This window comes from Gymnogyps californianus, chromosome 28 (assembly GCF_018139145.2).
Source record: "Gymnogyps californianus isolate 813 chromosome 28, ASM1813914v2, whole genome shotgun sequence".
Classification (NCBI taxonomy): domain Eukaryota; kingdom Metazoa; phylum Chordata; class Aves; order Accipitriformes; family Cathartidae; genus Gymnogyps; species Gymnogyps californianus.
The window spans coordinates 2,312,789-2,340,676 of NC_059498.1; the positions used below are offsets into that span (position 1 = coordinate 2,312,789).

The window sequence follows — 27,888 nt, forward strand, 5'->3', positions numbered from 1 at the left end:
AAGGTGGAACTGTCAGCTGGCCTGCCCAGAGACACAAAGGATCAGCTGGGATCACGTCTAGGCGCGTGGTGCTGTCGGAGAGGCCCTCAAGCACCCGAGGCATCCGTGCAGGGCTGGCAGATGTGACACAGGACCCCTGGGAGACGCACCCTCTCGGAGCAGCAGCTGGAGGCCACGCGAAACACCCAGGGGTATCTCAAACAGCACCGTGCATCTGCACGGAGCAACTGAACCAAGCCTGGGATGACTGCGTACAATCCCAGCTTTGACCTCTGGGTTTTCTACTCCTGGCCTGTTTCTGAGCACAAGATCAAATACAGCCATCACATGATGGCTTCTATTAGACGATTTCCCAAGAAACGTATCGCAAGCGAAGAGCGCTGCAACCATACCCTTCTTTTTCAGTTACGGTTAAATGCCTGAAGCATTTCAGAATTTCTTGCTGCAAATTCGTTGTTAAATGAAGGCTTCTGCACTTTAAAACACTTAAGCACATGCTTAGCTGGATGCCTGTAGCTGGCTGCATTGACTCATAGAGAGATAATCACATCCTTATAGATAACGGCGAGGTTAAGTGTCCTTCTGGAGCAGCAGAGGTGACGCAGCAGGGGCCCAGAGCCCGCTGCACCTCCTCGGTTATCTGTGCACTTGAACCCGTGCCTCGTGGCTCAAGCCGGCGTTACCCTGCCTGGGCACGGAGCCGGCAACTGCGTCTGGGCTGTTCCCCGCTCCGCGCGCGTTTCCCAGTCTGTGGAGACTGCAGGATGCTGAGGTAACCTGACAGTTGAAAAAACACACACAATTATCACTGCTGGATCCTGCCTCGGTCACCATCACCCATTTCTGCCATTACAGCCCTCGCCGAGGCTCGGGACACAACGTGCTCTGTGAGCAGGAGCAGCACTGTCCTTGTCTATATGGCTACTTTTTTCTTTAACTCTGAACAAACAGCTTTTTATTCCAAGCCTGTATGACCAAATCCATCTCACTTCTAGCTTTCTCGCAGCTGCATGACACAGCAAACCACTTAATGCCTCCTTAGACGTACTTCCAGTTTTGAGGCCAAATTTGCAGCGAGGAGAAAGCATGGGACACTTACAAAAGCCATCTTTTGTGACGGCAAAACAGACGGGCATTCAGCTGCGATTTTTACAAGGAGCTGGGCAGCCAGCTCCCGTATGTTCCTTCAAAAATCGCAGCTAAATTAGGCCAGCTAATGCTGCACAGTTCACTAGACAATATCAGCATGCTCATTCATATGCATAAATGCAGATTTTCATGTTTTCATAAGTGGTACCCTTCCCAAGGTCTGACTTGCAAAGTTTATAGATTTTTCTTTTTTTAATGCAATTGTTCTTGTCACTGAAGAGCAATTCACATGCAGAAAGGCACAGTTGGTTTCTAAATGACTCTTTTATTACACTAAACAAGGTCAAATATAAAAAATTTCCAAGTTGTGGCTCTAAGACAAATCATTAAAATATCCCTCTCCCTCACACACATATTCGGAGCATATTCTATTGCTGGAAAAAAGAAGCCATCTCACTCAGACTGGAGTAATCCACTGGATTTAATAGACTTTTTTTTTTCCAAACTGCATCCAAAACCAGAGAACGACAAGACAAACCCAAGTTACGTTCAGTATTTTTTGTCCAAAAGTCTCTTCTGAACGTTTATTTCAGAATGGCCTACATTAAGCCAAAGCAAGAGAGCATTTTAAAGTAATGCATGTATGATTTCTTCAAAAGGAAAAATCAAGCCTGATACTTTGAAACTGAATACAGTCACAGACATGAACATTTAGAGCTTTAACAGACATCCTCTACTAATAACAAACACTCAGTTTCAAAGAAAATGTGCACTTTATACACAATTAAAATGAAAACAAAAAAACAGTAATAGAAACAGCTCCATTACTTTGCATTTTCGGAATGAATTCAGTGCTGGGATTGGAATATTCTATACACTCTGCTCACTAACGGGACTATTTACTGGTGTGGACAAAAGCTCACAGGACTGCCCTGAGACGGCAGCTTTAAGCGTGTAGTGGTTTAGATCATTAATTGGGAAAAGACTAATACAAACAACGGGTGAAGCAGCTGTCATGAATTGATTTTATTTTAAGCCATTAATAAGAAATTGCTGCAGTTTGTGTAGAGGGCAGCAAGGGGAAAGGATTTTCACTTCTTGCCATTTGGCTGGTAAAAGGCTCTTCCAAAACCACCGCAAGGGGTTAAGAGCAACATAACGTTTTTGGGATGCTGAAAAGAATAACCCAGCCGCAGTGTCCAGGATAATGAGTGGATTGTAGCCATGCATCCACCTTTATCTCCAGGCTCCAAATGTCTTTCCCTGGTACTTTCAGACAACATGTTTTCCACCCAGCTTCTCCATCACACTCTCAGCTTTCTGCTGGCAAAGCCTCTCTGCCCATCTTCAGGCAGCGTGCTTCTCTTCAGACTCCTGTTTAATTAGAGGAGCACTGTTAATAAACTACCTCTCACCCCACACAGCTAGTTCCATCTCACTGGCAAGCTGTCCCTGCCCGCAAGTCCACTCAAGCTTTTAAAAACTGCTATGTATTTACCGTGTTACTTACTTATACTCACTTAAAGACACCACCCTGAAACTTTTCTGCATAAAATTCAGAGGTGGCTCCTTTCCCAGAGCAGCAGCCAGGAGTTACCGCTAAACAAAAAGCCAGAAAGCAAGTGTGCTTCCAAACATCTCTGCTGGAGGTGAGCTGGAGAAGCTCTTGCTGACCTCGTGCAGAGGGCTGCCTTGGCTCTGGGCATGCTTACACCTCTCTAAAGCAGAGCCGAGAGATAGCTGGGATCTACGCCTGGACTGCCTGGTGTCCCAGAGTGAGAACAGACTGAAAACTATTCAGCAAAATACCTATTTTCAGCAAGTGCTTGGGTAGAGGATAACTGCAAGCATGTGCTCGTATCCCCTTAGTTTAAATTTAATGTAAAGCCTATGCTTAGATGTTCTGCGGGACAGGAATGGAGTACGGGTTTACCTGTGTCCTCCACGGAGCCTTACTTCTTAATCCTGTTCCTGACCAGGCTGTAACGAGGGCGCTAAGGACTGAGGTAGCCTCGAAACAGAACAGTCCCGCTTGAAACAGGCCCCCAAAATATATTAAAACGCACGAAAACCTAACAAAAAAAGAGAGCGGAGCAAGGTCCTGAATACATTATAAATAGTAGCAAAAAGCATACACATTTATCAGCATCTCTCAAACATTAATGCGCATCCTTGCCAAAAAGACGCTGCCAAAGGCAGTAAATACCGCATTCTCCTTTTTCTAATTATAAATTCAAGTTTAATGCCAAAACCACAGAATGCCAAATCTGACTGGTCTCTCAAGCAGAAATCTAAATTATACATATTGCTCTGTCTGAACTAAATTCCTCGGACATAATGGAAGGAAGAGGGGTCTGGAATAAGGCAATAGCATTGATATTCGGAAAGGGCTTTGTAAAAACTCTTACAGACAGCTCGTGTGTCCTGGCTGGGGGAGAGGAAGGTTATTCCTCGAGTGTAATGCACGGAGAAACAAATTTACCATGACTCCATCTAACCAGATTACTTTGGAAAAGACATAAATCTTATCCAAAAGGTATCGTAACAACTTTTTGCCCTTGGGGAGCGGGGCGTTATGTAACAACAGACCTCAAAAACATCTCTTTCCATAGATATCACATAAATACATGGAATTACTGAATCCAGTAATTTCTATTTACTTTTTTTTTTTAATGTTTTACAGGAGTTTGAAGTCTCTCTTCCCTCCTGTTGCATAAAGCTTGCAGGGAGGTCTGAGCCCTCTCTGCGTTACAGCTGGCACTCTTACTCTGAACACAAGTACTCTCACCCATGTACATTTTTCCTGTAAGTAATTTTCCACAGGGTGAAAAAAACTGTAGTACATAGTAGCTATAGTATGACACTTCCATTTTATAAGTAGCACGTCATTTTTGTAAAAGACAGAGTCAAGAGCACCATTAACAGATGTTTTCCAAATCTTTCACTGCTCTGCTGCTCAGTGACTGGCACCCGTGGGCCGCCTGGATAACCGAAGACTCCTCTGTGCTGTCTGCATGTTCAAGGCACTTTTGAAATGCAGCATAGAAAGTTTTACATTTAAAACAAGGAAGAACAACGACAAAACTGTGGACCACAGTAATAAAACTAGCAAAATGCTAACAGCTACCCATTGCTTTCTCCTCATTAATATAAAAAAGTGTAACGTCAGAGATCCAGTGTACAAATACAAAAAATTGTGCATAATAAATGTACTACAATACTGTACATACAGCATAAACCGTTCAATGAGAATGATTTAAATATACCTATTTGTCTCCTGACTTGGAAGACAGAAGAATAAAGTTCTATAATCCTAGAATATGCGTATAAAGCCTTTCTGAGACATTGAATCACTAGCCAACGGTATCCCTGAAAATAAGCAGAGTCAAATATTTACTTAATGGAAGCCATTATTCAAGGGGTTGCTGGTTATGATAAACTAGGAGAAAAAACACAATATATAAACTCAGCCAACACTAAATCCAGACAGAGTTCTTCCCATCTCCTGACTTGCTACTGGCACTGCTTTTGTTTGAGCCTGCTTTGGATTTCTTCTCTCTGGAACTGCCGGGATTGTTTTGGTTGTTGTAAGCCTGGATTGCGAGGTCCAGGCGCTCCTGAGCCACTTTGATTTCCCTCTGCAGATTTTCCAGGTCAGCAGGAATGTTTTCTTCATTGCTTCCATACTGCTGTTCCTGAGCTATATTGGCTTTGTTCTGTTTGTAGGCCATTTTGGCATTGGACAGTTCAGTATATTGCATTTGCTCTGGCTTGACCGCGATGTTATAGCCAGGAGGAGCAGATGGCGTATTCCAAGTAAAAGGGTAGTTATAGGTACCAGAGTCTTCCAGCTCTTTTCTCTTGTTGTTCAACGTGTCCCGGATTGTGCCAAATCCCAAATGGAGCATCTCCCAGACATTCAAAAGTAAACACATGCAGCTCACCCCGTACATTATTAGCAGGAAAATGGTCTTTTCGGTTGGCCTTGAAATGAAACAATCTATCTTGTGCGGGCATGGCTTCCTGCTGCACACAAATATGGGGCTGACCTCAAAGCCATACAAAAAATACTGACCCACGAGAAAGCCGATTTCAAACGTGGTCCTCGCCAGAAGCTGCAGGACATAAATTTTCATGAGTCCGTCTTCACGGATTCGCCGCCTGCCATCATGCTTAGCTTTGGCAGGGGCCTGCTGCTCTTTATTCTCCCGTTCGCTTTCCAACTCTATTTCTGGGTACATCATCGGGTCTTCCTCATGGTCCTCCTCAGTTTCCTCTAAGCCACGGTGTTGTTTCCAGCGCATGGAAAAGCTTTTGCTTCTGATTCTTCTGTCGGCTTCGCTGTGTTCCACCATCCGGGCAATTTTATGAATTGCGTAGCCTAAATACATCACAGATGGAGTGGCAACAAGAATGATCTGAAAGACCCAAAACCTCACATGCGAAAGAGGAGCAAAAGCATCGTAACAAACATTCTCGCAGCCGGGCTGCTCCGTGTTGCACACAAACTTGCTTTGTTCATCGTAATAAATGGATTCTCCTCCCACAGCAGTCAGGACAATCCGAAATACAATCAACGCTGTCAGCCAGATTTTGCCAACAAAGGTTGAGTGATTGTGGATCTCCTCTAACAGACGGGTCAGAAAACTCCAACTCATGGTGGTCAAATAATTTTATCTAAAAAACAAAACCCCCAAATATTTACGAGTTTATCAGCTTCAGCCTAAATGGTGCAAACATTCAACCAAGACAGTCAGAAAACTCTAGAATTTTACAACCAACACACAACCATGTTAGTAGCATCACCTGTTATTGGGAAACTCCAGCTGCCAGAATTTGCTTGAAGATCCTACGTCTCCTCTGCAGGCTTTTCAGACATCTGCTACAAAAAAAAGTAGCAGTTAACTGCCATTTCACAGACAAAACGTGCTCCCAAAGCTACTCCCGAGCAGAAGAGAAAGACACGGCTGCTCTGTATTTCAAATGTTAATAAAAACATTTACACTTGAAGCTGAAGTCTCCAAAACACAGCGGATCGAAAGCTAAGCTCCTGTGAAATTTTATGGGCACTGTTGGCTACGTCCCACTGCTAACAGTAAGATTTATTTTAACTGCACGGAGGTGGCCAAGCCTTGTTAAAGCCTGAGCTAGCGATCTCGGCCTCAACTATAGCCCACGGGCAGAAACTGTTCTCTCCACGGGGCAACGCTAGCTGTCTTGAAACAGAAATGAATCACCCAGCCCAAACCTGAGAAGCAAGCAACTGCTATTAGCTTTGATTTAAAGGCAGGACAACCTGAGTGACCTGAGCAGTGCTACCCTGCAGCTCTAGCCTAGAGACAGGGTTTGACCTAAGGAACATCTAACTTCTAACCTGATGCTCAAACTATTCTATGGATTTGGGTTCAGTCCCTCAGGGAAGCTAAAAATCTCCCTTCTAGGGCCAGAAAAGACTTTAGTATGTAGACTTTATGTATTTTGTAGTGTTTCTTGGGAGAGTAGAAGAAAAATCTAGTTAAAAATGTTACCTGTTAAAAATTTTAGAAGAGATACTAGATAGAAATGAAAATAAATTTGCAATCCTAACAGTAAAAAAACCCATCAGTGGAAACTCACGGCTGGCAACACTGTGAACTATTACAGTGGACAAAACCTAGCGACGTTACAGGCCCACCTGCAGCTCTAAGGAGTGAAACTGGTAAAATACTGAACGCAGGCAGAACTGTTTGACGTTGTTACAGCACAGGGGATAACACATCTTTCAGTCCTCTGATGATGTCAAATATTAGTTCATCAAACATTATTAAATTTTTAGATCAGAACATTTGGTGAAAGACCCTAAAACCAGAATTGGACAAATCTCTGGCAGTCTGATCTTAAAAGTGAGTTATTCTTAACCTGGAGAAACTCCAGGAGACTGGAAGAAAACTAGTATTTGCAACTATTCAACTTCTTCCACGTAACTACACAGTTGTTCACAGGCAAAATAATGAAATTTGAGGGGATGCAATCGATACAGAATTAAAGGATATAAATGTAATCCCCCTTCTGGTGAAATTCAATGTTTCATTGAAAAGGCAACAGCACAGACACAATGCGGACGGGCTGTGTAGGACATTTGATTTATTACTTCATGACAGTCTGAGAAAAAAATAGCGCAAGAGAGTATTAAAAAAGACCACACTAAGTGGATCAAAAGTAACAAAGGTCTTGACAAATGATTCCCACATTAGAACCAAGATCAATTGCATGTAATTACAGCAAGTTCTGCAAAGACCAGGAACAGGCCTGGCAACTAGGCTGTATCTTCCCCAGACTCGACCAGAAAATGGCTGCTGACAAAATCTGCAAATGGCACAGAAGTTTGCAGGCTGACAAATAAAGATGAGAGTCACCAGTGATGCAGAAAAACACAGATTGCTCGAGAGGCTGAGTCCACTGAAAAAAACCCACCGCTTTAACCAAGCTTAATGCAAAGACTTGCAGCTAAGAAAAAGAACAGCAGTCTGGTCTTTAAAGGAGAGAGCAGTTAGTCTGGACATGAGTTAATAGGGAAGGGAGTGAGGGTCTCAGCGAGAGCTGGTGATACAGCAGAGATGATTAATGCAACCCTTGGCTGTGTCACGTGCAAACAGGAGCAAGGAGGGTGATCTTACCTCCTTGTTAGCAAGACAGCACTCAATGTCTGTGTCTGCATCCTTCAGAAGTTGCTTAAACATCAGAGAGTGAATATATTGGTCTCAAAACTGGCTGAAGAACAGGGAAGACGCCTAAAGGTGAGAGATTTAGAGAGTTCAATTTGTTTAGCTGGGAAACAAGGGAAGAAAACGGAGGATTACTGGTGAATCACTTAATCTAGAGGCTGTCAATTGTGCATGCAATCAATCCAAAGGTTACAATTGTAGCTCTTCTTTCTACGCAACCATGGTACCATTATGCCGTAGACAGAATTGGCTGAAATAACATAGTTTTAACAGGAAAAAAGACCAGAGGGTTCCAGTCCCAGTGCAGCACCTTACTGCAGCAGGTGGCTTCATGCTCAGAACCCCCATTTCAGAAAGGCACCCAAGTACAGCTCTGCAACCCCGAGTTCTGCATTAGTGGGACGAGAGACAGTACTTCAGACAACCGCACGTCTGGCATTTCCCAGCGGCTCACTCGGATTAGGACTCAAAATGGGTGGTAGAGTGAGTCTGGGGGTACTCTATGCACCTGCAGAGTCTCCAATACGCTGAACAGAAAAGGCAAGTGAACCCCACATCTGGAACTGTGGATTACAGAGGTAAGAGCCACAACACTCACATTCACACCAAGTTGCACTGCCAATCTAGTCACCAAGCACAGACACTAACGGGACATACATGTTGCTAGCTGACATGTCGTGATTCGTCAACTAAAAATGAGACAAAACCCAAATAAGTTTAAGATGGGGTTAATTTTCACTCACTGAAAACTTTAGGGCCAAAATATTTTCTAAAAGTAAACTACTAAGTAAATTGTTGCCAGTGTAAATTTGGAATAAAAGCAGAAACTAGCCTTTAAATTTTCAGATACTGTCAATGTTTATTCATCAGCGGTTAACAACAGAGAAATTTGAAATTAGCGCTGGTTTCAGTAAGAGAGGGGACACTGAATCTTTACTTTTAGATGAGCTGCTACCTCGACATGTAATAAATTCTTTTGAGGCATTTATCAGCCTTTTCACGGTGTGTTTTCTCGTATCGTACCTCGCCAGCTGTAAAGAGGAAGATGCGGGGAGGTGGGTGGATGACACCTCGGCTCCCTCAGCCACCGCTCAGAGTGGGAGACAGCCACTGGAGGGCACAACGCATCTGGCCTGCTTTAGAACTTGCTTCAGGAGAAAGACTGGGATTCATGTCCTGGATTCCACCAATTATATAAATGAACAGTGTGACAAACCTACATATAGACCGCACAGACTTGGACATTTAGGTTAACCACAGCCTTCAGATGTGGAAGACGGCGTTATCAGCCATGTGCTTAATAACCAAGACTTCTGTCAATTAGAGAGTTCTGGCTGCAGAGATGTGAAGTTGCTGAAGAGCTCTGATTCTCTTCAACAAGAAAGTGTCACTTATTCTAAATTTACTTTTAGTCCAGAGCAGAGCTACTGACACAAACATGGGAGAATCCACCAGCAGGCAAAGAACTTCTTTGTCTCTAAGGAAACATTTTGGTTCAAGCGAAATGACCTGCCATTAAACCTTTCTTTCACTGGAAATGTTCAGCCCATCCAAATTAAACATAATACAAAAGCAAAAAGTTCCAGGCAGAACTACAGCATTTGAAATGGTGGTATCCTTCAGCTTCGTGAGATTGGCCAAGGTTAGAGGCTGCACATTTCTGCCTTTACAACACATGTACTGCAGGATCCAGATATATTGCAGTAACCTTTGCCTAATGTACACTTAGCATCTCCCAGATCTGTTGTTCTGGCAACATTTAACTCAATAATTTTCCATTGTTTGAAAAAAAAGTCTATGGACACTGACACGCATCTGAAAAAGGCAAAATGTCAGCAATTTCAGCTAATTTAAGTCATGCCAGAAAGTGCATTTGAGAGAGACTTTCATTCCTTGTATTTGTCATAAGTTCATTCCAGCACTTCCAGCAGAGGAGGCTCCTTAGAGCAGGCAGGATATACGATGCAAATAACATAACGCTTATCTCTGACAGCAAGCTGGCTCCTGTGAATTAAAGTTTTGCAGACACTGACATCCAGGAAGAATAAAGAAGAATTTGGAGCAGGTACATGGGAAAAAAGCAATCAGGTTTAGGTTAAGAGATTCACTGCAGGAAATCTTTTGAGTTATTTTAACACAGCTGTTGTTCACATACAGACAGTGAACAGTCCCTCATGTCTGCAGCTTCCCCTATCCAGCCCACGTGTGGGTTTGAATATGAATTTAACCATGGGATTAATTTCACCTCGTTTCAGCTTTCTCATCTAACTGTGATGGTCTCCCGCCAGTCAGGGAGGGAAGAACCGCACCTTGGAGGAGCAGTTTACTGTAGCAACCTTAAAATCCTGCCTTTGGATGAGACAGTTGAAGCGTGGCAGGGATGAACAGTGGGACGGGAAGAATGGAGGAAGCTGGAATCGCAGTTAGTCTGGTGAAACGCTCCCAGCAATGCCTCCATACCCCTGAGATGTACGGCACCTACAAGGCGGTGCAGCATGCAACAGCCAAGTTTTAAGAATAGCCTCACTCCAGGCTGTCGAATCACAAACGCCTTCGGAATGTACAATATCAGGACTCATTTCATGTCATTCCATCAACGACAAACAGTGGGACTGAGGGCACCCTCAGCAAGTTTGTGGATGACATCAAGCTGAGGGGTGCAACTGATACACCTGAGGGAAGGGATGCAATCCAGAGGGACCTTGACAGGCTTGAGGAGCGGGCCCACATGAAACTCATGAAGTTCAACAAGGCCAAGTGCAAGGGCCTGCAGCTGGGTTGGGGCAATCCCCAGCATCAGCACAGACTGGGGGGTGGATGGATGGAGAGCAGATGGATGGAAAGCAGCCCTGAAGAGAAGGACTTGGAGATACTGGAGGCTGAAGAATTGGACATGAGCCAGCAATGTGTGCTTGCAGCTCAGAAAGCCAATCGTACCCTGGGCTGCATCAAAAGAAGCGTGGCCAGCAGATCGAGGGAGGGGATTCTCTGGGGTCCCCAGCACAAGACAAACGTGGACCTGTTGGAGCGGGTCCAGAGGAGGCCACAGAAATGGTCCGAGGCCTGGAACAGCTCTGCTGTGGAGAGAGGCTGAGAGAGCTGGGGTTGTTCAGCCTGGAGAAGAGGAGGCTCCAGGGAGACTGTCTTGTGGCCATTCAGTATATAAAAGGGGCTTATTAAGAAAAATGGGGACTTTCTACCAGGGCTTGTAGTGACAGGACAAGGGACAACAGTTTTTAAACTGACAGAGGGAAGGTTTAGACTGGACATTAGGAAGAAATATTTTATACCATGAGGGTGGTGAGACACTGGCACAGGTTGCCCAGAGAAGCTGTGGATGCCCCATCCCTGGTAGTGTTCAAGGCCAGGTTGGATGGGGCTTTGAGCGACCTGATCTAGTGACAGGTGTCCCTGCCCATGGCAGGGGGTTGGACTAGAAGGTCTTTCAAGGTCCCTTCCAACCCAAACCATCCTGTGACTCTATGAGTCTGGCTGGAAGGACTCTACAACTGACCTCTCCACCACGGCTGACCAACACCACTGCGAAGGCAGATGGGCCAGCCCACCCTTCCTAGCCCAGCTCACCATCCCATCATAGCTGGAGACACCCTCCCCCGGCTAAGTCCACACCCGGGTATGGGCTTCAGCTGACAACCGAGTTGTGCCTGGAACAGAGGTGAAGTGCAGCGCAGCAGCACGCCTTCCAGCTGTGAGACCCACCTCCCAGCAGGGAACAGGGGGCTGAAGCTCTCAGGTCTCTCTGAATTTCAATAGTTCACCAGCACCTCCTCAGACAAGGTTTGTCTTAAACAGCATATGTAGGACAAAGATTTCGTAGCCAAAAGGCAGTTATGAAGGGGAATATATTTACAGGGAGACTTTTTTCCCTTAAAATATGTCCTCCCATGTAATGCTAATGAAATTTGATTAATTTATTAATTATATATTTGTTTTGTTTTGTTTTGTTTTTAAGCAGTTTAAAAAGACGTGTGCTGAGCAGAAAAAAATTTCAAGAATAAATGCATGGCAATTCTGTTGATAATCAAAAGAGGTTTTACGCTGCATGAAAGTAGAATTGGGCCCACAGGCTAATTAAAATAGGATTTGAATTAGGATGAATGAATAATTAGCATTATTCATTCAAATCTCATTTACATTGAAATGTAAGAAACTGCATGATCTACAATTATTTTTGAGGAAGCACAGGGGTTCCTTTTTTTTTTTTTTTAACCTGAAAAATAAGTAAGACTTTACTGTTCAAGAAAGGAGAAAGTTGTGGCCAGACCCCGTACCAGCAAGGTACCAGCACACCACAAATCCTGTTGAGTATTGTGCCGATGCCACCTGCCTTCCTGACCTGAGCAGCAATTCCAGAGTCCACCCTCCTAAGCGACACGAGGGGAAGGATGCAGGGATCTTCCTGGGATAAGACAATTCATTGCTATCACCCTTCCATCACTCGTGAAGGAAGTGGGTTCAATCACCACCAACTTTATTCCTGTTTTTCAGAAGTGTTTACAGCACTGTGCAGCTGAAAAAGAATAAGAAAACAACTGTACTGAATTTTATTTTTAATCTATATTATAGAATATTTGGGAGTGAAAAGGCTTGGACTTTTTGGACAACACACAGCACTTTTTCAAGTAAATACTCTGTCATCTGGCAAGTCTCACGTGGCAAACAGCAGTGAATGGTTTTGAAAAAGCTACAGCATCAATGTCAATTTGGAAACAATTTCTGAACGGTGCCTTCAAATCCCAGGCATGCTAACAAGGTTCTGCTGATCCCCGGACTAATCCCCCCAAGTCTAAAAAACCCCTCGTTGAATTATGAGCCTGCAGATCCTATGCAGGATATAAATAGAACACTAAAATATGGGTAAGAGGTAGAGATATAATAAGATTCTTGTGCTGTCAAAAAAATAAAGATGTCAAATACATATCTTTTTGAAAATCAACATACATATACCCATCTGAGCACTCAGCTTAAAGATAAACTGGAATTTGCAGATAAGACATGAACCTCCAGTAGCCTCAGCGTGCCCTCTAGGTAATGCTAACATGGAAAGCCAAGTGACAATTTTAGCAACACTCCCCCGCAGTGACACAATTCAAATGAAATCGCAACGTGTTTCGTGCTGGCCAAAACTAGCATTTACTTCACCTACAGCAACCACACTCCTCCAGGAAGCATCGTCTCCAGGGCAGACACCCCAGAGCACACAAGATCCCAACTTTGGAAGAGCAGTGTCCGTCGGGGCAGCCCGTGCACCCTGGGCTGCAGCACGAGGACACAACGAGCTGCAAGTCTGACTCAACTTCATTTGAGAGCAGAAGCCTGCAGTGACAACAGGCTTCGTCAAAAATGGAGGCTGGCTGTAGAGTCTCTGTTATCTCATGAGATTTTTGGAGATCTGTTTTGGGGTCTGTGTCAGCCTGAATCCCTTTGTACATGCTCAGCATTCAGTATCACTTCCAAACGATGGGAATGAGGTATACTAGCTTGGAGACTGGTATAGTGAGCTCCCGAATTTGCCATTTCTGTAGCTACTCAGGACAGAGTTGTCAGATGCTTAGCAAACGTGAGCAGGCTGCTCTTCCGGTCTGTCCTAGAGACTGGAGGTATCAAGAAGCAGAAACAAGCCCCAGGTGATGCTTGCACTCTGGTGATGTGAAATGTAATAATGGAGAAAATAAAGAGGTCAGCAGATTACACGGCGAGACGCGGTGTGCTGTTTGAGTCTTTGCAATGAAACACTTGATCCTCAGGGCAACAAGCCACAGTCAAAGCGACACGGCATCGCGTCAAACCTTGGGCATACCAGCACAGTACCAGGACTGAAGCTTGCAGCGCGAGCAACCCCTCTCCCTTCACAACACAGCTTGTGGATTAGGAATAACCCAACCAGTGAAGAGCTGCTACACTGGAGCTCAAAAACAACCTGGGAGTTAACTCTGCCCAAGCTCTCCAGGGCATTCCCTCTCCCGTCCCACCCATCTCTCTTTTCTAGAGTCTCACATACTACAAAGCATTTCTCTACTATATAGTTTAACCCTACTACGCCCAGATGGTTTTGAGTAGCTCCTATACAAACTAGCCTCATACAGTGTTGGCAGGTCCAGCACGACTTACCGACCCAGGCCCTGCCCTGCTCTTGGCCTCAGCATTGCTGCGCTTGTTCCTCACTATATAGGAGCCAGTAACATACAGCAAAACTCTTCCCCTGCTTAATTTAGTTGGACGTTGAAAACAAGGAATTACAGGGTAGGTAAAGGGCAAATTTTTTTTTTTTTTTCCAAAGAGTTTGAATCTGAAGCTCAAGGCATACTAGAGAAAACACCCAACACTGCTGTTTTGAGATCAAGGCCAAGTGTTTAACCAAAACCTGACCTCTTGAATTGCCAGCCCAGGCTGTCTGCAGACAACGTGGTCAGGGACTGGCACTGGTTCCCTTAAAATCCAAAGATCAGGAGGGTGTCCTCAAGAAAGACTGTCCTACCAACTGAAATGACCAGCAGACTGAGTGAGCGTGGCCTCAGTATGGATTCAGGTCCACAAAACACTCCTGACTGTGAGCTGTCAACTCCCGTTCTTCCACACCAAGTGGATCCTCCAGGCTTTTCCATGAGATGATGATATATAGCATTCATCTCCCAAACAGCAAGAAGTTCTCGCTTAGGAGCTGCTCCCAAACTAGATATCCATTTGATAAGAAGATACCATGTGCTCCTTAGCTCAGGGCTACTAAACCCTGGTTCAGACATACGAAGCATTACCGCTTGCCAAAATACTTCAAACACACCAAATGCCCACCAAGTCCAATGCTGCAACAACTTCTTTGTAAGCAACAGAACCACCCATTTACTTCAGTCACTTACTTATATTTTGAAGATGCTTAACCGCTGGGTTCCCTTGTACCCATATGCATTACCCTAAGAAATGTATAATATTCTACCAACCAGTAGTTTAAACTACCATATTCCAACTCCCAAAGCAGGGTCAACCAGAGTAGGTTGGCAGGTCCATGTCCAGCCGGGTTTTAAATACCTCCAAGAATGGAGACTCCAGAAGCTCTCTGGGCAACCTGTTCCTATGTCTGACCACGCTCACAGTAAAAAAAGCTTTTCTTATGTTTAAGTGGAATTTCCTGTGTTTCAATCTGTGCCCATCACCATTCCTTGGGTACCACTGAGAAGAGTCTGGGACAACAGCAGCAAAGCAATTTTTCCTGTAAGAATGAACGTAATAGAGGGGGGACAAGTTACAGGGACTTGAAATACACTGGCAAGTGATACTGCAACCTAAGATCCTTCCCGTTCACAGTGCAGGACGCCTGCCCAAAACAGCACGGGCTGCTGCTGCGTAGTCACCCCTGACACGCCCTGTGCAGTTCCAGTAGCACTGGCATGATATAAACACAATACATTATTAAAATATTAAAAATATTGTGCTGTTGACTTATTGCACCTGTGTTCTCAGCAGTTGTTTTAACAAATACAGGCAATGGCAGGATAAAGATGGAAAAATTGCAGTGGGGATGACGACAAAAGGCAGGTACTAAGCGACCAACACCACTCCAAAGCGACACAGCGTGACAGACAGTGGGGCTGGGGTTACTGCACACACCTGCCAACGAATCCCACAGATCAGTTCAGGATGCGCTCGCCTGCTTGCGAACAGCGAAGAAAAAGAAACTGCAGGACAGCGTCCCGCTTCAAACTCTGCAACAGGACCTGTGCAGGCAGGCCCGGCACCATCATGCAGGGCTGCACCCGGAGACACACAGGGGAAGAGCGGAGCCCAGGCGAAGCAGAACAACTTGCGCACTCAAAGAAAACAGGAGCATGATGCCCTACCTGACACTTCAGACCTACGGACGGGCACTTCCACACCAAGACCCAGAGCACTGCAGCAAGAAAAGAAGGAAAAATCATATTTTCCCAGACAGACCCAAAAGGTCTCCGGTCCAAATCGAAGAACACACAAGTACCGTTGTGTGTTACATCCACAGCGAAGCCACTGAGGGACACATGCTGCTGGAGAGCAACAGCCTTTGTACGGGCTAGAGCATTCATGCACTTACCTGGGTCCCTCCATCTCCCTCGCAGCGAGGTCTGGGTAAGGCCATCTTCACTCGCATACCGTTTCAGTCAGGCATCAGAGAGATTTCCCTGTCTTGATGTGACTAGCGATTCGAATAACCACAACACCCCTTTAACTACTCCCGATTCCACTGCAGCCAACAGCACCGCAGCATTTCCCCACCGGGCTCCTCCTATATGCTCAGAGGGATGAGTTCAAACGCAAATGACACACTGGAGGCAGCTGACCCAAATATCACTCTCACAGCCATTTTGGGAAAGGAAAGAGAAGCCAAAAGAGAGCAATTCTGTCGGCTCCTGTATGTCAAAAGGCTCTCACTCAGCTGAGCAGGAGACAATCGAACGGAGATGAACACCTAATTCGCCTACCACCATATTATGACAGTCAAAAGAAACTACGATAGCATTTGCTTCATAGATAAGCCTCAAAAACTAGCATGAATGGCTCGTAAATAAAATAGACACCACATACCATGACGCAGTCTGCCACAATGTCCTCAATCACCCATTCTGCAACATGGCAGTTGTTTCACTGTGACCCAAATTCAAAAAAAAGACTTTCATTTCCCAGCTCTGTCATCTGGTCTAGTACGAGACGCCGCCTCACCCTACAATTATACCAAATTCATGTAACGTTTTCTTCAACAGCAGTGTTGTGGAGAAGGGAGGATGTTCACAAGGCAGATGAGGATATTGCAAACCCTCACCACCAACTACTTTACAAGACATCCAGCACTTGGAATTGCTCTGCTAAACCTGGTCAGGACTTTCCACTTGCTGAGATATGGAGGACCAGAAAGCTTTACAGATCTCTGTGACTTTACACAGCTGTATGTCTCCTTAGGTGGAGAGCACTAAGCTAGCCAGCCACACCAGAAGGCCATCTTCTCACTGTCGGTTACCTGTACGCCACAACAATCTACGAGGATGGTGTTGGGAACACCTACAAGCTAAGGACAGAACGACAGCACCACACCAGACCATCAAAACCACTCTCTATAGCGACACAGTGCCCAGCTCACACACAGCCACGCACTGTACAGATGCTCCTTCCAGAGCACCATGCGGAGAGCAAGGGGTCCACCGCAACAAGATAGCAGCGAAAACACAAGCTTGCCAGGCAAGCTCGCTCGCTTTCCTGCCAAATGCTGGCCCGCTGCTTCAGCTTCTCTCAAGTGCTACTAAACTGCAGAAATAATTGAAGAGTTTCATTTCAGCAAATCGGTTTGAAGTACAATTTGTTTTGAGGAAAGAAGCGTAGTAAATCAGAGCAGGCTGCTATACTGGCATTAAAATGTTACTCCAGCTTGAGTTCAACAGCAGTCTTAACAGCTTTATTTTGCCAAAGATAAAATTTAGAATATAAATACGCACATAAATTCACTAAGTGAATTATTTGCTGGAAAAAAATTACTTCCTATAGTGAAATAAGAAACCCAAAATTGTAATTTTCTGAAAGACTTGAATACTTTTCTAGACCCCCTTGGGAAGAGACCTGAAGCACTCGCTGATTGAACTCCCTATGCTCCATCACACCAGCTGGGAGAACACGCATACCAACCGTTTTTTTTTTCTGAGAATAGCCAAAAATAACGTCTATTTTATGAGAGGAAGCTAAAAGCCCTTTTCCCACCATGCCTCATGCCACAGAGAAAGGCACACTTCACCAAGCACAAAGCAGCAGGCGGGTCATTTTTTGCCACCTGACTGCTTTACATGGCCATGTATTTTATCAGACTTATTATCAGCACAGATTATTAGCAGCAAAATTAGCAGCAAATTTAAGGCAGATAGCCTCCCAAATGCATGGAAGCTGCTTAAGCCAGGCATGTGACTTGATGTGAGAGTGCAAATGGGACGAGGCTATGGTATATACTGCTTTTTGGTCCTGCTGGAGATGGAAAAAAGCACACTGAGATACTACAGGCACAATTGTGGGCAATGCGACAGTGCCAAGCTTCCCCCAGTTTCTTATTTCCAGGCTTTCAAGACTTTAGGAGGGTGGTTACATCCTGATACAACCTTGTTAGTCACTGAGTGAACTTCATGCTTGTTCAGTACATGTTCTCCTCAAGCTCCAACCAGGGGACAGCAGATCACCACTATTTAGCAAGACCACGGAGAAATCACGACTTACTGTCTCAACACAAAGTGGGCGTCAGTGTAAATAGGATTATAAAGCACTGGCCAGGTCAGCGGTCTGGCCTTAAAAGATCTTACTTAGAAAAATATCTAGAACACCAAAGATTGTAAAAAACCTTACTTTTCTTATGACTAAAAGAAAATAATATGAGCATATAACAACAGAACCCGTAGCAACTCCTTTTAGAGAGCAACTGGCAGCCTCTGCCGTCTTTGGACAACCCAGTTCACTCCCAAGTCTGGCTAAGGCCATGCTGCAAGTTTGGATACAAGTCATTTCCCATCTGCATTACCAGAATAAAACATTCACAGGAAAATACAAAGTAGAGACAAAAAACGTTAACACATTAGATTGCTTTAGTGATGAATGCAGACACAGCCTTACTATTCTACCTAGCACATACTGAAAGATCTATCACCAACTATGCCAGCTATCACTTTACCAGTTCTCTGAAGGGTTAAATCACTGGTATGCGCAAGGGGCCCAACCCTTTCCTAACACAGAGGTGAGCAGGTCTGCTTGCAAGAACATTCTTAATACAAAGGATATTTGAGCATCCACTGTATCACATCTCACTCACTCAAAGAAAAGGGGGATTAGCTGCAAGCAAGGTAATTCCTAATAAGAAACCACTGATTATTTGGTGGATTCTCTCACTAAGGCAACTCATACCTACTCTGCCAAGTTCACAGAATGGTTTGGGTTGGAAGGGACCTTGAAAGATCATCCAGTCCAACCCCCTGCCATGGGCAGGGACATCCATCCCTAGACCAGGTCACTCAAAGCCCCGTCCAACCTGGCCTTGAACACTACCAGGGATGGGGCATCCACAACCTCTCTGGGCAACCTGTGCCAGTGTCCCACTACCCTCACTGTAAAACATTTCTTCCTTATGTCCAATCTAAACCTGCCCCCTGTCAGTTAAAAACCATTGCCCCTTGTCCTGTAACTACAGGCCTTGGCAAAAAAATCTCTCTTACTTGTAAGCCCCCTTTAGGTATTGAAAGGCCACAATAAGGTCTCCCCAGAGCCTTCTCTTCTCCAGGCTGAACAACCCCAGCTCTCTCAGCCTCTCTCCACAGCAGAGCTGTTCCAGGCCTCAGACCATTTCCGTGGCCTCCTCTGGACCTGCTCCAACAGGTCCATGTCTGTCTTGTGCTGGGGACCCCAGAGCTGGATGCAGTGCTCCAGGGGGGGTCTCACCAGAGTGGAGCTGAGGGGGAGCATCCCCTCCCTCGACCTGCTGGCCATGCTGCTGCCATCTATCCTGACTAAAACAGTTTCTCCCTGTCCTGGTTTTGGCTGGGACAGAGTTAACTCTCTTCTTAGTAGCTGGGACAGTGCTGTGTTTTGGATTTAGTGTGAGAATACTGTTGATAACACGCTGATGTTTTAGTTGTTGCTAAGTAGCGCTTATCTTAAGCCAAGGACTTTTCAGTTTCCCGTGCTCTGCCAGCAAGCAGGTGTGCAAGAAGCTGGGAGGGAGCATGGCCGGGGCAGCTGACCCGAACTAGCCAAAGGGGTATTCCATACCATGGAGTGTCATGCCCAGTATATAAACAGGGGGGAGCTGGCCGGGAGGCGCAGATCGCGGCTCAGGCATTGGTCAGCAGGAGGTGAGCAATTGCATTGTGCATCATTTGTCTTTTCTTGGGTGTTATTTCTTTTTGTTGTTGTTGTATTCCTTTTCATTACAATTATTATTATTCTTAGTTAGTAGTGTATTTTATTTTTACTTTAGTTATTAAACTGTTCTTATCTCAACCCACGGGTTTTATTTTTTTTTCCTTTCCTCCTCCCCACCCCACTGGGAGGGGGGAGGGGGAAGTGGCTGGGTGGTGCTGAGTTGCTGGCTGGGGTTAAACCACAACACTCCCCTATCACTTTATTACCGCTTCAGATACCCATTTGCATCTTGAGGGAGCCTCCCTGCAGAAAGCCACCACCAGGAACAGGTTCATTTCTTAATGCTACTAAAAGAGATGACAATGTCACACAGGAAAAATTACGTGACTTCTTTACACACCTACTCACAGTACTAGAGACAGACCCAGCCTCCTCACCAACCCCATTCCTCCAGGGACTCTCTGGGAAACTGGCTCACACTAAAGTGACTGGAGAGGATGTTACAGAATAAAGAGCCAAAACAAAGAGTAACGGGTGGGGAGGACTGGGTGGCATTCACCAAAGAGGCTAACGGAGCTCAGAGCTGGAACAGCCGACATGGTTACAGCCTTTCTTAAAATCGTCTTGGTACATGGAGGCAAGTGTCATGCCAACTCTGTAAGACAGGGGTTGCGAAGAAAATCCTGGTAAACTGCAGGCCTCCAAACCCAACACTCGTACAGGACTAATTAGACAATACTATACAGACTAGAATTAGTGGACAATTGATATATCTGTATAAATACAATATACCGGGGGAAAAGTCAGTGTGGCTTCTGTAAAGGGACTTCCAGCCTCGCAAAAGGCTCCAGACTACCTGGATTTTTAAGATCTGTGAGTCTCTCTCGTCAAAAGCTTCTTGCTGGGACACCAAAAGCCCACACCGGAAAAGGGACTGTCCCTGCACTGATAAACAACTGGGTGAAAGATAACAAAGAGGAGGAGTAAATGGTCATTTCCTGCAAGGGAGGGAGGTCCCAGCGGAGTTTCACAGGGAGAGAGGCTGGGACCTGTGCTGGACCAGGACATCGTTTGAGTAAAACACAACAGCAAAGCGGGTGGGATGTGACTAAGGATCCTGATGACAATATTCAAGGCAAGGAAGATAAGCAACCATGAGAAACGGCAGAAGGACCTTATGACTCTAAGTAACCTGGTAATAAGATGGCAGATGAAATTCCACGTAGATAAAGCAATGCATACATTGGATTTAAAAAAAAAAAAAAAAAAAAAAAAAACAAAAAAACCCTCAATTTCACACTAAAAAAGATGTGCCCTGAGATGGCCTAAGCCAGCAGATCTTGGGGCTGTCAGGCTGCTCCATGAAAGCTCCAGCACCACTCAGCACGGTCCAGAAAGCCAACAGCATTTTACCCATGTTAGAGAAGGACGAGCGCACAAACAGCACACACTGCTGTGTCACCATGACTGCCCATGGTTCACCCGCATCCCGGCCGTGACGTATGGCTCTGGTCACTCTCGCCATCCCCTGCCACGGAAATAAAGAACAGAAACAGCTTTGGAGAAGAGGTACGGGCTGGCTGGTGTAGGAAGAACAGTGGAAAAACAAGAAGGCTGAGGAGGGCAAAGAGGGTAGGGAGCTGTAAAATCTGGAGTAGCCTGGAGAAGGAAAGCCCCTTAAAAACTGAAAAAAAGAGACAGTGCTTCACACTGGGTAGGTCTCTAGGCAGAAAGCAGTCAAAACGCTGAGAGGGGTTTCAAACATGCTTCTCCCGTGCTTTTGCTGTAGCCTCCACTTGGGCCAGTGCCAGAAACAGGACTCCAGACCAGGCGGACCTTCAGTCCGATCCAGTGCGCCTGTTCTAAAGGAGCCAGGAGGGAGCATCTCCCCAGGGGGCTGTGGGAAGAGCGCGTTAATGAATCAGCTAAAAGAGAGACACTAGCAGAAGCCAAAAGGAAAAAAAATTGGTACCTCAGGTTATTAATTGTTGGTAAGTTACAGCTGATTGGTATTCAGTATTTACTTGTCAAACAAATCTCACACAATCGGCACACTTGAAGGGCAGCAATGATTTATTTCTGTCGATATCTCTCCAGCACAATCCTCCAGGGAATCGGATTTTGCAGACACCCAGATCGATAAGGTTTTGCCACAGATTGCAAAGAGAGCAAGAGCAGGCTGAGGAATACAAATCAAGCTGGGTATTGCCGCAGAGGTGGACATTTCAAGTGAACGGTCCAGAAGGAGGGAAGACTGAACCAGGGAATAAAGAAGATCATTTCCATATGGCTATATGGGAGATCACTGTGTACTTCCTCCCGAACACTTCAATTTTTTTATTTTTTTAATATTCCAGGAATCACAGTTTCCACTATGAAAATTCTCCTCCTTTTAAAAATAGTTCAGCTACGTATTTGAATGTCAGCTAAGTAACTCTTGTGAATGAATGTCTGCTGTAATTAAAATTTAGTCACTTCTCAACTACTTAAATATGTTTACTGTGAAAATCAGGAGATTTTTAGAGTTTTAGGAGGAGATGCTGCATGCAAGACAACACACCTGCAAGACACACATTAAGAACCTTAATTATTTTATTTTTACGCCATTTAAAAACGTATTAACACCGGGGCCAGCCCCATGTGCACAATCTACCACCCAGCCCCTTGCCTGCCTACAGATGCTTCTCCAACCTCAGGCCCCTGGATTATGCAGCATTACTTGTCAGCTGTGTCCCCGAATGCGTAACAGAGCAAGACTTCCAGGAGTTAACAAGGAGTCAGAAACTCACCCTCAAGGTAGCGTGGAAACCATCTACACACAAGAAATACAATCACCCTTCCAGGCCCTCTACTATTTTAAGCACGACAGAGATACAGAACTTTACAGACGATGACTTGTTATACCCGAGTCTGGCACAGCTGCACCACTCACGAGTGTCCGACGCCAGGATGTCACCGCGAGCAGGAGTCAATAACCCCTGATGCCACAGGCATCATCGCTCATCCCGTAAGCCGTGTATTCCCGAGGCACACCACAGCTAGACCCAGGTTTAGACCCAGAAGTCATTTTTCCACGTTCCTTCATCAGTTTAGCTCAATCAGAAAAGCAAAGTGGAAACAACCAGCTCCAACACGCTGCGTTTTTTGGGAGGGCTTTGGGGATTTTTAGAAGAGAGGAAGCACTGTGCACAGCTACCTACAAGGCAAATGATACAACCCTGGGAAAGAGGATTAACAGCTGAGCAGAACACCACAACGGGTATTAAAAGGAAAAATAATAAAATGCAATTGTCAGCTACCTCTCCAGCACCACCGAATGCGACATTCGTACTAAAAAGATGGGTAGGCACAATCTGCTGGTCATCCATATGTATGTCTTCTCTTCGTACTTAAACAGTATCTTATACAAGGTCAGGCACACACACTCAGAATTGTTTTCTGACAAATTTGTAACTAAAAAGGTGGAACTAATATCTGTAAGAGCTGAAAGCTGGTATCATGTCCTTATTTAGACAAAAAAGCTGGCTGACTCCAACGACTTTCATCTAAGCAAGGTAATAGGGAGAAATCCTTCACTCCTGTGTAAAAATGTAAATCCCAGGTCAGTGAGTCATTTAAGCACATGCCTAATGTAAAGCTTGAAAGAAATCCTGCTAATAACCGGGCTGCTTGCATATTTACAGTTAGGCCTGGGCTTAAGTACCTGGATGATCTGGAAACACCCGATAGCCCCCGGAAAAGAGACTAAAACAGGCTGGTTCGTGAATTAATCACAGTGGTATGAACAGAACTGCTAATATTAAACTGGGGGGGGGGGGGAACATGTGTGTGTGTTGAAGCATCTGTTCAAGTTTAGGCACATAAAACATTTTTCAGCCCAATGACTCCATAGGGAAATGCCTCATACATCAGCTCATCTGACTCAATTTTTCCATCACATTTCCCTTAATACAATTTTGTCCATAAATACACTATTTGTTTTTTCCAAATATAGCTTTTTATTTATAGGGTCAGAAAACCTTGTAACTTGTGTTATTACTTAAAGCCCTGGGTTGTTCTTTGAAATGTAATCATTAAGGAATTATTAGCCAATATTGAGGTATGAAAATAAGTTATCTACGTTTGCAGAAGGAAAAGGGATTTTTGCTACAATATTTACCATTCTCAGTATTTCCTTCACCAGAAAATACCTAGTAATGTCGTAACTGCCCAGCCATACATCGCCGTATGTCAATTTAGCCCATAGCGCATCTGGGAACTTTGACCTTAAATCTTCGTTTTACACGAAAGAAAGCCAAGTTTTTAAAAATCCCAGCCAGACCTTCCAGCCAGTCCACAATTTGGGGAGAACCGTGCGTCACTATCCAAGCAGCAATAACGATTCATATCCATGGTACGAGGAGGTCAGAAAAGGAAATCTAACATTGCCTTCTTCCTTTCCAAGCAGCATTTTGAAGATAAATTCTTTTTTGTGGCTTTTAACAGAAAGCAAACGGCCTACCAAAACCATGACGAAGGATGGCCAGTGAATAGATAATTTAGACATTTAAAAAGTATGGGTTTCTTTCAGAGGCAGAATTTAGACATCGAGCAATACTGAACACAGCAAGTGAAATGTGGTTTAATAGAATTTGACCATTATTAACCACAATTTGAGTCAAAAAAAAGTGCAGCATGTTATTACACGGACAAGTACAGGACAGTGGAATTCCACTCCTGCTGCTCACAGGAAGTGCAAAGACCAGCTGAAAAGACTGATAATGACGCAGGCTTCTGCAATAAAATATTCATTCACAAAGCACGGCAAACGGGATCGTTTCCCCGCACGGAGGCGGCACTGCAGCCACCCTCGAGGGGCTGACCGGGCTGTGGTCCAGGGACCAGTTTTCGGAGGCGCATCTGTAATTCAGGGAGTCTTCCTATGTGCTGGGCAGGGATGCTAGGAAGGAACATGCTTCCCTGTAGAGGTCAGCAGTGTTGAAGTAGAGCAAGCATAAAAAGTAGGGAATATTAGAACTTTTTTCACAGGAATAGTTTACTTCCCATTAACCAGATTAAAAAGAAATAAATCTGGAGCACAAACTCCGTAAAGCACTCTGTTGAGTGGCAGCACAAAAAACAAAAGCTGGAAACAGGGTGGGAAGAAAGGATCACCTTCTTCCTAATGAGACAGCAGCACCCATCCTCTTGGACCACAGAGTGGCCAGACAACAAAGGGGCCCATTATCTGCCGAGATTTTCTTTCCCACTGTTTTAACGATTGTTACCATTGTCCGAGTTTGTGCTGCTATTCAGAGAATCCTGTCTGAGCAATAAGGCTAAGACATAAATGAGGTACCTGCTGCAACTCGCTTTGCGTTGCCAATGTTTAAAAAAGAGATGGTGAAAATCTGAAGTGGCGTTAGGAAAGAGCCACAGAATTGCCTCCCTCTTCCCGGCTCGATGCTAACAGTGAGGCTACAGACTGATTTTGTGACTTTTTTTTCTCAGCCACGCGGCCCCTCGCAGGTACAAATGACTGCGACGGGAATGTTGGCAAATCACCAAAATTCAACCTGATGAGCACAGCCTGCCTGGGTTCCCCTGTTCCCGGCTCACACCCACCCTGTTGTGTTTTAGCAGCTCTCAGCTGAAAGCCCACTACGCTGTAACAAGTCCTCACTCTCCAGCACCGCGGCTTGGTTAAAAAAGAAGCGTCAGCCGCACTGCGAGCGCCTGCTGGCTCCTGCTCCCCCAACAGAAGTACCCGAGGCACAGGAGTTTCAGTAACCCAGTCCATAAGATACCCAATGTAGGTGCTTTCAGGATTAAATGACTCCTGACAGCGTGCTTCTAGGTTGCTTTGTTGGTCCTAAGTGGCTGAATTACACCTACGTACAATTGCAGGTGTACTGGACCTCATCCTTTGCTTGGCAAAGAGTGATGTTTTAGGAGCGTTTGAGGGTTTTTCTTGGACTCACAGAAGTTGCTGGCAGTCAGTAAATTGCTAAGTTAACAAGTCTGTGTGTTAAAATTCATCGCTAACTCTCCATCAGCGATTAGATTTCACAGCTTGTCAGAATTTTGCTCTTGAATCTTGCCCTTGTCAGCTATAAAACCACACAAAGCCAGAAAAAACCTTTTAAGATAAAGTTTCACCTAAGCAACACAATTCCCAAATCAATTACCTTTTGAACTACGGAAAGTTCTTTAGAAAAACTGTGTCTACAATTAAAACTCTTCAGTATGTACTAAAATCTTTGCTAAATTCTTAAAATTGGTCTAAACTTGCCTAGCATCTGATCACTGCCTTGCTACATCTTTGTCCCCACTCATAAACTGTTAACAAGTTTTCTTTTAACCTTCCCTCTGTTAAGAGAAAGACTGGACCACTGGAAGTCCTCACTATCAGCACGTTTTCCAACCCTTTCAGGGCTCTTCTCTAACTCGTTCAACGCAAGCCGCCGTGCTCTCAGTCTGTGACTCCGATTTTTCAGTTATTTACTGATATTTGCATCACTTGCAAGTTATCCGTGATGACTTGGATGTTTGCTTCAAAGTAACAGGCAAAAATAATAACTAATGAAGGGCTAAGAATGGGTACCAGTGGAATCCATCTAGGAAACAGATATTTCACGACAATTCCTCATTTATAATCATGCATTCAGACCTGTGAGTTGCTTTAAAAAACCCAAAAATCTTAATGTTGTTGCATCAATTAAGAAAACAGTTTTTAAAATGAAGATGTTCTCTATTAGCAATAATTCAATAGTCCACTGCATCAGTGATAATACAAACTTGCAATTCTAGTCTTAAAAGTACTAAAGGTAGTCCCTTTGATAAGGGTACAGCCAGTCATTCAGATTTTTTTAATAACTTTTCACAATTTAAACTGATCTAAAACTTGATAAAGCCAGTTTTAAAAGCCACTGCAAGGATGAGAGAAGCTGGGTGATGAACCCAAGTAGCCACAACAAATAGCAGCTGAACACATTTTCAACATAGTTGAAAAAACGGAGATGGTCTTGTAAAACAAGTTTCATGTGATCTGAAACACAAAGCTTCAAATGTGTGTGTCAAAGCGTACTAAAATACGCTCCTTGTTCTGTTTTGCCCCATCCTTTGCCATTTCAATTCAGAAATGTCGGTCAAGTTACCGTTTTTTGAGAAATACACTCCAAAGGGATCGTTTTCTTACAAGGAGCCACAGAAATACTCCCAGGGCAGACGCCCACGCTCAGTACAACCGACCCAGAGCACAGAGCCACGCTGCCCGCTCTCAGCACACCATCAAACCCAGCTCACCCGAGCTTTTGCTCCGAGCCCCTCACCCCCTTACCTCGCCTCCTCCTCGGCCGCAGACATGGTCAGAAGCCCCTGGCCATAAAGGATCCCCGGCTGCACTGTTGCACGGGAAACCCCTGCAGTCAAACTACTCTACCTCGGCTTTAATTGTCAGGACCGTCTACTCGTTAGGAGCTTTTGCCGCTGACCAGAGAGAGAAGGACAGACACCGAGCAGCCTGCGCATTCGTCAGACACAGAAAATATGTAATGGTTCACCCCACCCACCGCCAAGCCCTCTGGATCTGCTTCAGTCACCAGCGCGACGCGAGAGGGAAAACAGACATCATCCCCTCCTGCCTTTTCAGAGCTGCAGAAACACTGGAGTTAATTTTAGGATTGCTGGAAATACAGGACTTTCAGCTGTTTGCAGTCGTATGGGGAGAATAAGGAATGGCACAATAAGGCTCAAATTATCTGTGTGTTTGTATATTCATCTTCTTTTAAAAATTCTTACATATCCCGCTTCACAGAACGGAGCTTACCTGTTCCCCCAGGAAAGCACAAGCATAACTTTAGAATATACTTGGAAAGAATTAAAAACACAGAGAAGGGCACCTTTCGTTTTCCTAAACACAAGTCCTGACAGAAAACAACAGCTTTCCCCTTTTAAGTGACCTGAAGAAAGGTGGGTTTTGGTAACTGGACTGACGGCTGGTTTGCTGAACATCACCATGAAACAGATTTCTAACAGAAAGAGACAGATTTTTTTTCTACCAATTATCCTTGACTTACAGCGGGCAGAAGACATGGAAATAACAACAAGAATAATCAATGGTCTGTCAAATGCAAGGTTTTTGTTCTTCCTCTTATTTCTAAATACTAACTAAACACCCAGTGAAAAAGCTGAACCCGGTGTTACCAACTGTTGCTCGAGAATCCATACTGTACATCCATGCCCT

At 44.8% G+C, this 27,888-nt stretch overlaps 1 protein-coding gene across 4 annotated transcripts; it reads right to left on the reverse strand.

The window, feature by feature from the left end:
- Positions 1–3,151: 3,151 nt before the first annotated feature.
- Positions 3,152–27,064, reverse strand: GJC1 (gap junction protein gamma 1). Of its 4 annotated transcripts, XR_007767762.1 has the most exons (5): positions 26,983–27,064; positions 7,746–7,859; positions 5,896–5,971; positions 4,356–5,766; positions 3,152–3,161 (listed from the first exon to the last, which is right to left on the reverse strand). XR_007767762.1 is itself a non-coding variant. In XM_050911918.1 (4 exons), the coding sequence occupies exon 4, from the start codon at positions 5,745–5,747 to the stop codon at positions 4,566–4,568; it is 1,182 nt and encodes a 393-aa protein (XP_050767875.1). In that variant the 5' UTR covers positions 5,748–5,766; positions 5,896–5,968; positions 7,746–7,859; positions 26,983–27,064; the 3' UTR covers positions 3,802–4,565. The 4 variants fall into 4 exon arrangements, 3 of the variants coding, with proteins under 3 accessions (XP_050767875.1, XP_050767874.1, XP_050767876.1); XM_050911918.1 differs by lacking the exon at positions 3,152–3,161 and having other exon boundaries at positions 3,802–5,766; positions 5,896–5,968; XM_050911917.1 differs by lacking the exon at positions 3,152–3,161 and having other exon boundaries at positions 3,802–5,766.
- Between the last annotated feature and the right edge of the window lie 824 nt (positions 27,065–27,888).

What these genes read in the sequence shown, in the direction of transcription:
- GJC1 (XM_050911918.1), bottom strand. Translation starts at nt 5,747, where the DNA reads ATGAGTTGGAGTTTTCTGACCCGTCTGTTAGAGGAGATCCACAATCAC.